We start from the raw sequence: 14346 nt of genomic DNA, 5'->3' as shown, positions 1-14346 counted from the left end.
TATCATTATTTCGAAGCACCTAAAACATGAATATTCTACAAAGTGACAATTTCATAATGTTCGATGCAATAATTTGGTACTTATATATATAAAACCTCCCACTGCTTTTTGCAAAGGAAGACAGACTGGCAACAGACCTCTCTGCCCCTTTTATAAGCTGCTGGGAAGTTTCTGGTTTAGTTTGGTTTTCACCTTTTTACCTTTGAGTTTACCCAAGTGCAAACTGTGAATTACCTTCAGGCCTAGCCTTGTTGAGAAAACTAGTAGGGTAAATACTGTAATGGTCACTCCACCTATTATATGAAATAATTTTTCAAGCTTCAATTTATTAGCACTACTGTAATAAGGCAAAACACAGCCGATTCAACTACTGCTTGAATAATTCCCTATAGATATACCTCAGATTGTTAGTTTTCTTAAAGCCTGTGGTATGGCTCTATGTTGCAAATCTTGAGATGAACTCAATTTATGGATGTTCATCCAAACCAAGTACTTATGGCAAATGTCTCTGGTTAGCAAACAGAAGATCGTGGTGAAGTAAATGAATGAATATTTTCAAGGAGCTCCCTTTCTACACCCAGACACACATCCCACCCACAGAACCTCCTGCCATTATTCAAGCTCCGCTCCACCCACCCCAAAGCACATAGTACTTAAATCTAAGGGCCCAACCGGATCTTGCACACAGGGGTTCAAGAAGTATGTGCTGCTGAGTATTCCATATCCATGCACATACATTTAACACCAAGAACCCTAACCTTAAATATGTACCAGTATTTCTTTATAGCAAGTCTTAAAACACACAGATGATCATTTTTCTATCAAAGTCCCAGCCTTCCTAATGAAGTACCTTCTAGAAATGTGTGATAATTCACAGTACCCAGCACATATCCTAAGCACTTCAGAAAATGAACGGGGAAGCCAGTTCAATTAGGTAAAACGCTGGAACTGCAACCATCCTCTAGAACAATAGAGGTGAACGATAGCTCCTTAATGAATTTCTTCACAGGCTTTAATACCAAATGAAAAGAAATTCTACCAGGTCAGTGAGGGAGAAGTATAAAGAAGTGACCAACAGGGGGATAGGCTATCAACAGTTTTTCCACTTGTCAAATTAAAAGGATGTGCATCAACCAAGGAATTAAAATGTCCCATTGTCATTCCTCGGTCGCACCCAGCAAGCTACCCCACTCCTCCAACACACACATACATACAGAACTCCAAACAGCAAGACTACACAAACCGCTTTTCAGCTTCAAGTTTATCCATCCTTTTCCAGAGACGATTCACTAGTGCTTCTTGTTCTTGTTCCAAAGTATTTTCAAGGTCAATCTTCTCTCGTCTCAGCTGAAGGAAGGAAAACAGTTTTGCTGAGAATTGTAGACCACTTAAAGTTTGTTAAGTAGATTTTTTTGATTGGACCATTAGGACCCCTTTTCATGGAGAAAACTGCAAAGGAATGGCCAATTTTCTGGCACAGATACATGAAGTGCATCTAGTTCTTAAACTTTAATTGAAAACATTGAGACAGGTTCATTCTTTGATGTTAAAGCTTAATTGCTATCTGGTACGTGAATCACAGTGGTTGCTTCAGCATTTATTCAAGGCACATGGAAAGAGGGTTTGAGGAGTTCTGCTTACTAGTTGTCCCAGGACTTAACTGGGTTTGTCCCCCCGAGTCCTGCATGTAGTTCAACATTAAACCAGAAAGGTTATATTACTATTTATATAAATAACTCAAATACCTGAAGACAATTCTACGTAGTGGTTAATTGGTACACATAAATATGTCCTAAGATATAAAAAGCATATGCAAAAAGGATAAACGCCGAATTCACAATACAGGTTACCTATGGTGAGGTAGGGAAGAAGGAAAATTTGATTTGCGGGGGGCGGGGCAGTTACAGAGGGAACCCCAAACTGCATTCTACTTCATAAAAAGAAGCAATACGCGGAAGCAATTAATTTAATCCACTAATGTAAAGCAATATGCAAATATAGAGAACAATGTCAGACACTGGTTAATAGGGATGATATAACAGGGAACTAAGGAGTCAGAAATGTCTGCCCTCAGGGGCCTTACATTGTAGTGGGGGCCAAGACAGTAAACGAAACAAATTATAGACTCTGGTAGAGGGTGAGAGAGAGATGAAGAAAAAGAGGGCTAGTGAGGCGGGTAGAAAGTGCCACAATGAACAGATTTCACAGAGCCGGGTAGAGGGAATGTGTGATATCATTCTTTGTATTTGTCTATATGCTTGAGATATTAAGTAATTTTAACAGGAATCTTTTTTAAAAGGGGGAAAAGGTTGTGTTACTGCCCCATGCTGTCTCTTCAACCAATAGCAATTTACCTTTTCAATCACAGGCTCAACAAATTATTTTTGATTGCACAGCTGTAAAGACGTCGAAGTAGCATAGTTCGTATCTTCTTAGCAGGTTAGAGGCAAGCTTCTCTTTGATCAAAGATCCCTATATATACAGTAAAGTGAGACCAATTCCATGGACAAAAGGTAGTCTTTTAAAGCAACCAAAGCAGACAGACCTTACTCCACAAGTGAATGAGCCAAGATCCCACAGACTCAACTGGAAACATAGCCTCGGTACACTTTCTTTGCATGGGAAAAGGCAGAGGAGTCACACTGAGTCAGAAGCATTCAGTGCTGAAGCTTGGAGCCACCTAATGCACAAATGCTCTTCAAGATATTAAACAGTTCCTACCCGCCGTGAGGAGGAGAAACCCAGGAACACCTCGCAGAACTCCTAAGAACCTTGGTGATCCTCTGATCACATTTTGGGCCAAGCTTTGAAGTATAATTCACAGCCATTTATTTAAAGAAACAAAATGCCAAGGCATTTACCCTTTAAGGACTCTATTCCCAGGTTTAACTAAAACATGATAGGGGGTACTTGGTAAGTGAGAAAAAAATTCAAGCAAGGCATTGTTTCGTAGTAGAGATGCCTGGTAGAAACTTATGCCCAATGACTTTTAATTTTAGAGTAACCATGCACCATGCTAATCAGTAACTCTGAAAAGCCAAGTCAAGACAAAGCTCTCTGCCCACGTATAACTGACTTGGCGTGTGGCTTTGAGTAGGTACTCACCTGCCCTCATCTATGCTGGCCTTGATGACGGCCGAGGTCCCTTCCAGGGCCACCCACTCTATCATTCTCTGTCAATCTCAAGAGGGCAGCTGTCTTCAGTCTGGACTAGCTCCGTAAGAGATTTTTAGAGCCTGAAGCAGCAAGAGAAATCATCTATATCCACCCTTTCATTTTAGAGCTGAGGAAACCCCTGGCCTGGGAGATGGTGTGACTCAGGAAAAGTGATGGATGCTGCCAGGAGAGGAATGGGTATCAGTCACCATGGTGACCAAAAGAGTTGGGTCCCATCCAACCAGCAACTTCAGAGCATCTTAAGGGGCAAGTAGGATTTGGGGTAAATTATCCAATAATACTTGGGAATAGCCGAGTAGGGGTAGCTTAGTGAGTCTGAGAGTATGCAGAAGCAAATAAGAGAGCAGGAGTAACAGGAGTTGAAAACAAACACGAATCTCAGCTTCTTTTTGGTACCTACTGGTAGAGCTACCAGCTATCAATTTGCTGCCGACTTCAGTGAACCAAGGCCTCCTGGGGGTGCAACTTGGGTTTGCTGTACCAGTTTGCTCTACTAATTTGTTTCCATGAAGCAGGCAACACAGGAAGCCCAGCGCAGCAGCTTGGATTTGGGTGTTTCATTACACAGGCTGGCAGTGCTATGGGAGTCCATATTCTCTCTGGCCTTAGAAAGAACAGGGCTTCCAGTCTTGTTTTTTCAGCTAAAAAAATCTTAACTTTTCAGCATCACTAAGGAGCTCTTACACTAAAGACCAGAGAAGTTAGAGGAAATGGTACTAATTATGATCATGATTAATTCCCCCTGAAGTTCTTTATCAGAGGTGCCCTTCCATCTCCTGTCCATCTAATCCCACAACCTAAAAAGAGTCCACACCAGTACTGTCAATTCGGACATAAGTAGATTTTCAGTGCTTGCATTGCCCTGAGATCAAACAATCCTCAAATCTGATGGTATACGTTAAATTTACAGCGTACAAAGTCAGAAATTCTTGCTCGAATGGAAACAGCAGCCCAGTGCTGCATTCCTTGCCTGAGCAGATGATCTCTTCTATGCTGGTCTCCATCTGTAATACTCTCCCCCATCTCCTTCCTCATAATAGCTAATGGCCTTTTTAATTCAGTGTTCGCACAACAGGCACCTACTCTCTTCCATTGCCAGACATCAAATTCTCAGGCTAACCCAAGCCCCTTCTGACTGCATAGTCTGTGAGCACGCGGCAGCAACGGATATAGCCGATTCGTAGAATATTTATTTGAAAGGCTGCTTTGTAATTAAGTCAGGTCAGTGGTGCTTTGTAATTAAGTCAGGTCAGTGGCCTCCCAGCCAAACTCTTTACTCCTCTTCAGTAGCCCTTCCGCCCACTGAAAGTTAATTAACGTGGCACCAAGAGTTGTTATTATATTCCCCAAATAAATACACAATTTCTTTAATGGATAAACTTAAGAGTGTAAAAAGAGAGCTGGCTCGTCTGAATTCACAGCCCACCCTAGCTGTGTCTTTGCAGTGGGCAGACACTCACCACTAAAAAAGCAGAAAAAGGGGGCAGCCAAGAGACGGCTCCCAACACCATCGCACTTCTCTCTCAGCATAGCATTTTCCCATTTAAAGAGAACCATGATGCTGGGCTGGGGGGAAGAGGTGGTGGAAAGGAATACTTGGCCAAAAAAAAGCCTGATGAGAACTTCAGCAGGACCACTGCGCTCAATGATAGAATTCTGAAAGGCTTTAGTGCACCTTTTCAAGCTACTTTGTTTTAGCCTAACTGCCACATTATCATCATTTCTATGGGAAAATATATTTTGAACCCCAAACATCTGACTGAAAAAACGAATTTTGGAAGGCAGCCCATGACAACTAATCCACGTGAGGGCTACCACATACACGGAACACAGACACAAAGTTTGTTACAACGTACGGCAAAAAGTACTTAGAATGATGGTGATACAAGAGGTGTATACCAGATGTAAGAAATAGCAGAGTATTCTAAGACCTACATTGACCAAACTCTTATTAGTTGGCTAACTGTTTGTTTTTTGAAAGAGATAGGGGTAAATCCTAAGAAAACAAATGGGTGTGGGAATTAACACAATCTCCCCAAACTCTCCAAGTTAGGTAGCATCTGAGAGCCATTAACAGTTCAGCCCGATTTCCTATCAATTTATTACATAATACCATAGATGTTCAAAGTGGGGACCTTGGAGGTATATCAGAATCACCTGGGAAAATAAAACGTACAATATTCAAAACATGACTAAATCAAAGTCAGAAAAGTGAATGCAGTTTCTGCAGTGGACTGACTGTGTCCAAAATTCACATGCTGAAGCCTAAATCCCCAGTGTGATGGTATTCGGAGGTGAGGCCTTTGGGAGGTAATTAGGTTTAGCTGAGGTCATGAGGGTGGGACTCCCATGATGGGATTAGTGCCCTTTCTAGTCGTGAGCGACCTTGCAGCTTGCTACTCTCTGCTCTCTACCAACTGAGGACACACACAGTCAGCAGTCTGCAGAACTCCATCAAGCTAGCACCCTGATCCTTGACCTCCAGCTTCCAGAACTGTGAGAAATAAATTTCTGTTGTTTATAAGCCAGTCTGTGTTGTTATAACAGCCCAAATGGGATAAGACAGTTTTGTTTATACTGCAAGAGTAGAGACAGTAGAAGATATTACCTCATTCCATACCACTTTGCCAATACATCTGAGTTAATCATAGTTTTACTTATAAATAGGAAAGAAGTGACTAATAGGATTCATGAAGGGGCTATTAAAACATACCACATGCAAATGATGTGAAATGCAAAATGGCCCTTGCTCTGTGGCAAAGGTCCCTCACAAATTAAAGCAACAGAGACAAGTGAAGTAAAACTTAAACACTGCCTCTGTTGGTGTGGCAATCAGTGGAATTTTACTTAGCCCTGGCAGTTTTCCTAGGCTGGAAGACATCTGACCTTTGCCTTCTGGAAAACATATATATATCTTTAAGAAATTGAGCAGCCAATTTGTGTTATAGATGAGACAGGTGTTCATAGACTACAGAGCTCCCAAGGTACCTATTTGATCAATCAAACTGCATATGGTTTCAGAATTAAAAACAAGTTCTAGTTCATCACCACTGGCTTGTGTAATGTTGAGCCCAGAAAGAGCCAATGGAAGTTCATCAGTAAGGAGCGAGAGAAAGGATGATCACTTTCAAGTCTAGGTGGTCAAAAATTACAGTTGAAAAGAAATTTATCTATGTGCATCAGAAATATACTGACAGGGGGACTTCCCTGGTGGCATAGCAGATAAGATTCTGAGCTCCCAGTGCAGGGGCCCGGGTTCAAGCCCTGGTCAGGGAACTAGATCCCACATGCATGCCGCAACTAAGAGTTCGCATGCCACAACTAAGGAGCCAGCCTGCTGCAACTAAGAAGACTGTGAGCCACAACTAAGGAGCCTGCCTGCTGCAACTAAGACCCGGCGCAACCAAATAAATAAATTTTTTTTTTTTTTTTTTGCAGTATGCGGGCCTCTCACTGTTGTGGCCTCTCCCGTGGCGGAGCAGAGGCTCCGGACGCGCAGGCTCAGCGGCCATGGCTCACGGGCCCAGCCGCTCCGCGGCATGTGGGATCCTCCCGGACCGGGGCACGAACCCGTGTCCCCTGCATCGGCAGGTGGACTCTCAACCACTGCGCCACCAGGGAAGCCCATAAATATTTTTTAAAAAGAAAAAGAAATATACTGATAGAAGGAATTCCCTGGTGGTTCAGTGGTTAGGACTCCACACTTTCACTGCTGAGGGCCCAGGTTCCATCCCTGCTCTGGGAACTAAGATCCCACAAGCCACGTGGCATGGCCAAAAAATGAAATATATATATATATATACTGACAGAGAACAGAAAAAGATGCAAAAAAAAAAATCATGAAGAACTATATAGCAAGATAAATAGGGTCGGCCCTTGGGTGAAAGTAATGTTGGTGGTCATTTATCTTCCGACCTTTTCCAGCTCCCACCCAATTTTTTAATGAACATTTACTATTTTTATAACAAAAAAATTTAAAGACATCTAATCTTAAAAATTAACAATTTCCTAATAGTACATCCATTAATTTAGGATATTAATTCACATATCTAAGATACAGAGTGAACCAATAAACTCTCAGAGGAGAAATGATAGTGAAGGCTTAGCTATCTGGAAGACAGAATTTTCCAGATAGTCAAGAGTTAACCTTCTTTACCAAAGCTTATAACTTTTTTCTTCTCAAACACTGTGTTCCTATAAAAATTAGATTTGTTCTTTGAAATGGACAGAACTTCAGAATAATATTAATACCCCATTAATATTTAATATGTGAAAATAACACTTTCATAGTTTACCAGCTCAATAAATTTTGCTTTTGTTCAATGATACTGAAAATGAAGGTCTTTTATGAAATAGATACATATATAATTAGTCAGATTTATATGGTTTCTGAGCTTAAGTTTTTATCACTTTGACATCAGCACAGTATTATACAAATGTGCATAATGGGTTCATAATTCCTGGGGACTCTTTTACCAAATAATTACCATCGGTGGAAAGCAGGTTTCAGAGTCTGGGGTGTAAACTCTTTTGCTACATCAAGAGCACAGTGGAGAAATCCTGGGGAAAGAACACATACCATAGTGCATGTTGCAAATACACTATCACATCAAGAAAAAAATATCAATAGCAGTTGTTTGGGGAGGATTGTAGTCTAGGTAATTTTTTTCATGTTTGTACTTCTGTGTTTACATTTTCCACATTTTCTTGAAACAGCAATGGATTACTTTTACAATGCAAATGCTTGATTAAAGAAGTTTTCAAGACTTCCATAATTTGAGATTAGTATTTGAAATCAAACTTCAAAGGATGCATAGGCGTCACTAAATTTCAGCTCCTTAATGCAAATGAACCCTCAAGGAACATGGTTGCTCTTTGGAACCAGCAGGTGGTCCCCAGAGCTACTGCCACAAGAGCCCTCCACTGCCAGAATCTGCAAGGGCAGCCGCTGGCATGAATGGAGTTCTAATAAAACCCAGTAAGGCCACACTACCCGTGGACTGAAGGAAATACCTATTCCAACTAAAAAATCAATCAAGGATGCAAACCTGAACGTGAGCCACTAGGCACTCAATTCACTGCTAAGTCACAAGGTCACACAGATGATCTGTGTAACTCACTAGAGTTAGGCATTGTAGCTACTATAAATAAGTAGCATCAGAATTGTATGTGGACTGATTGTGACGTCAGTTGGCTTATATTACCTTCTAAACAAAAGAGGCAGAAAGGCCACCGTGTTTCCTTAACTTAGAACCATTGTTTTAAGAGCTGGAAACCTAAAAAGTTCCTTTCTTCTTTATAGAACTTAAAATACGCTAACGGTTTCCTTATTTCATTTTTAGAAATTGAACAAAAAAAGAAATTTTGTGCCAAGGATTGAAATTCATTCTAAATCCCAGCCCCTGTGCTTTGCTACAGTTGTAGATGGTGAGGGACACTGGGAGAAGTGGGTGTCACCCCTGCAACGCCCCTGGAAGCCGCGGTCTTGTCAAGTCTCTGGAGTCACCTGATGTTGGCTAGTGGCTGAAGGTAACCACTGGGCAGGTGTCAGCACCGAGGCCTGCATGAGTCCTAGTACAACCACGTGGCTGCCTTCTGCAAGACACTCACTGTAAAGACTAGCTTATGGGCTTCCCTGGTGGCGCAGTGGTTGAGTCCGCCTGCCGATGCAGGGGAGGCGGGTTCGTGCCCCCATCCGGGAAGATCCCACATGCCACGGAGCGGCTGGGCCCGTGAGCCATGGCCGCTGGGCCTGCGTATCCGGAGCCTGTGCTCCGCAACGGGAGAGGCCACAGCAGTGAGAGGCCCGCATACCGTAAAAAAAAAAAAAAAGACTAGCTTATATCCTCAAAGACACCGCACATGCAGACTGCCAAAACCCCTACTGTTCTCCTTCCCAGTAACAAAGAAGAGGGATTCCACTTCACGTCTTCTGCAGGAGCTCTCTTCTGTGTTCTCAGCATGTCTACTCCATGCAACCTGAATCTACATTTTACTGCATTATCTTCTCTCCCATTTCTGTCTCCTCTCACATCCCTGCTTCCCTGCAACAGGCTCGATTTAGATTTATCCAGCCCATGTGTGTTAATTAACAAACAATTAAACCAAGTGCCAAGGAGCTTCAGGTCCTTCTCAGTCGGTTATGCGGGAGGGCGGAATCCTGCTGTAGTAGTAATGCTGTTCCCCTAAGCACAGCACAGCACAGAGCATCCCTCATCACCGTCCACAGGTCCACTGGCCTCCCTGGACCAGGCTCCATGAGGCCAGGGATCTGACATCCTCTTTCTTAGTAGAGTTTGGGGCAGACAGCAGGCATGTTAATAAAGGTATGTTGAATTAATGCAGAATATGTGCCACAGAAGTGCAGCGTGGACAAAAAAGACAGTCACACAGATCCATGGATTAAAGAGATGGATAACCAGATCAAGGAAGGTGGTGAGACGTTTGAGGCTCAAATAATATGTATGCTCATTTTCCTGGAAAATGGGGAGGGCAAAGTACCACAGAAATTAGATGAAAACTTTGATTATTAATGGCAGCACATACAATTTTTGGAGCGCTTACTATATGTGAGTCACCAGGGACACAGGGGTGAGGTTAACATTGTACCTTCCCTCCTTTACCTTATGAGGAGCTCACAGAAAAGAAATGATTTAATTGTTAATTGCTGTTTGCGTACCAAGTGGTACAGGAAAAGGACTGAACGTTATGGAAACACTTTGGAGCACAGTGACTAGAGGAGCAAACTGGGTAACAGTTAAATAGGGATGGGGCAGGGGAGGGAGAACATGGGACAGGCAGAGGACACAGATCCATGGAAACGTGGGGGCAGGAAAGCACTGGGCACATCAGAGCATGATTTTTAAACTACAGGTTGTGACCCACTATTGGATTAGGAAATTAGTTCAAGTCAGTTGTCACCTACATTTTGCTAAAAAACGAAATAGGATTGGACAGAAAATCAGTGCAAAGCACATAAGCAAGTGTTTCACAGAACTTGTCCCAGTCATAAATACAGTTACAAAAACATCAGTGTACTGGGTTACCATGTAAACTTATTTACTGCTGTGCAATCCACATGGGAACAATTCTGAGCAGGGGAACAAAACTTGCCACCCCAAAATAGGTCTATTTGGCACAAGGATTAATTTAGGCTGATTGTGACATAGAGAACAGACTGGGGGTTGCCAAGGTTGGGGAGGGGTGGAGAGGGATGGGCTGGGAGTCTGGGATGAGCAGATGCAAACTGGTATATAGAGAACAGATAAACAACCAGGTCCTACTGCACAGCACAGGGAACTGTATTCAATATCCTGTGACAAACTATAACGGAAAAGAATATGAAAAAGAGTGTATATATATATGTACAACTGAATCACTTTTGCTGCACAGAAGTAATTAAGACAACATTGTAAATCAACTACACTTCAATTTTTAAATAAATAAACAAATAAATGATTTAGGCTGATTCTTTTTAAGCCCCCAAAGAATCAGGAGGAAACTTTGACCTTCCCCCTAACTGCCTAAAAGAACATAGGTAGAGGACCTGTTCCAGAAAGGGAGCTATCACCACCATAATGGTAGCATGACCTAGGTGTGTAGAGTGGGAGGAATCCAGCAAAGCCTATTTGTTAAAATTCCTCTCTGTGTCCCACTGCCTCTGCTTAGCAAACATTTGTTTGCCCAACGTTTGCTTTTCCCTCTGCTTGTCAATTGTCTTCCTCCCCTCCTCTGAAGTTCCAAAGCTCTGCCCACAACATCCTCTTTTGTCTTTAGTGCTGAAGACAGTATTAAAGGGAGGGTTTCAACAATTTTGGCGAATTTTCTCTCCCACCTATACATGTCATTAAACTTCTGTTGATTTTCTCTGTCTCATGTCAATATCATTCTTCAACCAGCCAGAAAAACCTAGAAGGGAAGAGGATAATTTCTCCTTCCCCGACAAGAGAAATGAAAGAACTTCAATAGGGATGGAGCGTGAGGAGAGGCAGAATGGAAGATTTATCCCCCCAACAAACCTACAAGTTAGAGAGTAAGTCTGTTCACAGAAGAGATCAAATTGCTGGCCTGAAGTCACACAGCTTGTTCAGGTGAAAGGGAGATATGAACCCAAGAGCGTCCCAAAACTACAGGGGCTAAGATACTGTAATTACACGTAGATGCTAATAAATAAAATGACCATTCCAATCCTAAAGCCAGCCTTTAGAAATGGTTGTCTGTGCTTTGGGAAGAAAGGACATCTCTGATAAGAAAATACACCCCAGATTCTAGAAATAACTGAGAAAACTTTACTGGGCCAACCACAGGAGAAAAGAGTAAGAGGTCTAGTACATGACAGGCATCCCTGTTCATCATTAAGTGTCAGCTGAATTACATGACTAATTCTCCAACTAATTTATTCCAGATTTTTCTACTGTACTAGCTAATAATAGTTAAGTGTCAAAACCACCTGTTTATGGCTGCTGTTTTCTTCTTTCCTATAATTTTCTGTGCAAAGTGCACAGAAGGTCCTCACATCTGCTGAGCTGAACTTCACTTAATAAATAAGCTAATTTGTGCCCTTTCATGCTAGTTATCCTCCGGAGAAGGAAAATCCTTCCTAGTTGACAGAACACATTCTGATGAAGAGCTCTTGACACTTAGAGAATATTTTAAGTTCAAAATGTTCTTATCACCTAAATGTGACAGTGACCACATGTTGGAATAGGAGGTGCCCACCACTGTGTGTTTAAAAGAGCCCTTAAGAGGGCTTCCCTGGTGGCGCAGTGGTTGAGAGTCCGCCTGCGGATGCAGGGGACACGGGTTCATGCCCCGGTCCAGGAAGATCCCACATGCTGCGGAGCGGCTGGGCCGGTGAGCCATGGCTGCTGAGCCTGCGCGTCCGGAGCCTGCGCTCCACGGGAGAGGCCACAGCGGTGAGAGGCCCACGTACCGCAAAAAAAAAAAAAAAAAAAAGAGGCTTTCAGAGTACTAAAGTCATATTGACTAAAGTAATCCAGTTTATTAGACTAATACTAATTATTAGTGCTGCAAAGACCTCCTAATGTTACATTTTTCTGAACATGCTTTTTTATATCTGCTTATAAAGTATCTTTTGGAGTTAAACATTCAGAATGCTAAGTTGTGTGACTTGGAAGAAAGCCTCTTGATCTCCCTCTGGGTTTCCTTCTCTGAAAAAGTGTGAGCAGGTATGAGCAGACTGGGCCACCTACAGGCCAAGCTGGTCCATTTTCCTCCCAAGCCTGCTTCCTAGGCAGCAAGTTCTGGAGGAAGAGGAAACAGGTGCAGGTAGTTGTGGTTCCAAAGCCTGGGCAGATCTGATGCCCCTGCCCCTGGATTTCCTCGTGATTTCCCCACTTTCTCACATCCCCATGAGGGGCTGGGGACAAAGTAATGACAGAGGTAGTCTTCCCCCACAATGTGGCCTTCCAGCTCTACAATTCTATGAATTCTTATCCTGCAAAACACCGACAGAACCATTGATAGCCCAGAGCCCTTGATGATCAAGCTGGTAACATTCCCTTCTTAAAGAATGAAAAGATCTCAGATTCTAAGAGAAGAACAAATGCTATCTGACTAATTCGAGGGTCCATGCCGAAGGCCTGACTTTTGGTGAGATTAACTTAAAATTAGGCCTCCAGCACGTGAGTTAATTGGAGCCCAACTTGCAAGGAGTCTAAGACTTAGTCCCAAACCCAGATAAGTTCTGCTTTACAGAGAAAAGGCAGGTGCCTTCCTTTTCTTTCTTTCTTTTCTTTTTTAATTAATTAATTCATTCATTTATTTTTGGCTGCATTGGGTCTTCGTTGCTGTGTGCGGGCTTTCTCTAGTTGCAGTGAGCGGGGGCTACTCTTCGTAGCAGTGTGCGGGCTTCTCATTGTGGTGGCTTCTCTTGTCGTGGAGCACGGGCTCTAGGCACGCGGGCTTCAGTAGTTGTGGCACACGGGCTCAGTACTTGTGGCTCATGGGCTTAGTTGCTCCACAGCACGTGGGATCTTCCCGGACCAGGGTTCGAACCCGCATCCCCTGCATTGGCAGGCGGATTCTTAACCACTGCGCCACCAGGGAAGTCCCCAGGTGCCCTCTTAAAAACTGTTACAACCTAAGCTACACCTTCAAAACAAACATGTTATGGCCAACATGAATCCCTGGCAGAGGCCTTCCAATACCCCTTCTGCAGGTTCAACCCATTAGGTTCAAAATATAGATGATTTTTTTTTAGTTTCTTTTTATTTTGAATTGAAGTATAGTTAATTAAAGATGTGTTTGTTTCAAGTGTACAGCAAAGTGATTCAGTTACACACATACATATATATGCTTATTTAAAAATTAACAGCAGCAGCTACCTTATGTTGAGTGCTTATGTAGCAGGCATTATGCAAATCACCTTACACTCTCTCTCATTCATTGTACCTGACACAGGTTTGCTATTATTGCCATTTTACAGATAAGGAAACTGAGGCTCAGAAATGAACTGGTTGAGACAACTAGATAGTCACATGCAAAAGAATGAATTTGGACCCTATTTTACACCACATATAAAAATTAACTCAAAAGGAATCAAAGACCTAAATGTAAGCACCCAAAAAAGACAACAGGGGTAAATCTTCGTGACTTTGAACTCTAAGATATGATACCAAAACACAGCAACCAAAGAAAAAATTTAATAATTGGACTTCACCAGAATTAAAAAACCTCTATGCTTCAAAGGACACGCTCAAGAAAGTGCAAAGAACACCCACAGAAAGTGAGAAAATATTTGCAATGATGTATCTCATAAGGGACTTGTACCTTATAAAATACATATATTATATGTATAAGAATATATAAGGAACTCTTATAATTCCATAATAAAAAGACCTTGAATAGACATTTCTCCAAAGAAGATATACAAATGGCCAAGAAGCACCTGAAAATATACTCGACATCTTTAGCCTCAGGGAAATACAAAACCACAATGTGATGCCACTTCACATCCACCAGGATGGCTGCAATAACATGGTGCAGCCACTTTGAAAACTGTCTGGCATTTCCTCCAAAAGATAAACAGAGTTGGCATGTGACCCTGCAATTCCATTCTAATTTCCAAGAAAAATTCAAACACATGTCCACGCAAAAAATCGTACATGAATGTTCACAGCAGCATTACTCATAATAACCAAAAGGCCG

The 14346-nt window shown here is 42.2% G+C and overlaps 1 protein-coding gene across 2 annotated transcripts in view; it reads right to left on the bottom strand.

The window, feature by feature from the left end:
- Positions 1–14346, bottom strand: part of CCDC6 (coiled-coil domain containing 6) — a 119246-nt gene that overhangs the window by 32603 nt on the left and 72297 nt on the right. For both annotated transcript variants that reach the window (XM_082606646.1, XM_082606645.1), the window contains exon 4: positions 1244–1347. In XM_082606646.1, coding sequence (XP_082462772.1) covers positions 1244–1347 — 104 coding nt within the window. The remainder of the gene's footprint in view (positions 1–1243; positions 1348–14346) is intronic.

This window comes from Mesoplodon mirus (genome assembly GCF_964341445.2).
Source record: "Mesoplodon mirus genome assembly, chromosome: 2".
Taxonomy (NCBI): domain Eukaryota; kingdom Metazoa; phylum Chordata; class Mammalia; order Artiodactyla; family Ziphiidae; genus Mesoplodon; species Mesoplodon mirus.
Note: the sequence above shows the minus strand (reverse complement) of the source record. Positions and strands in the feature narration are given on the sequence as shown.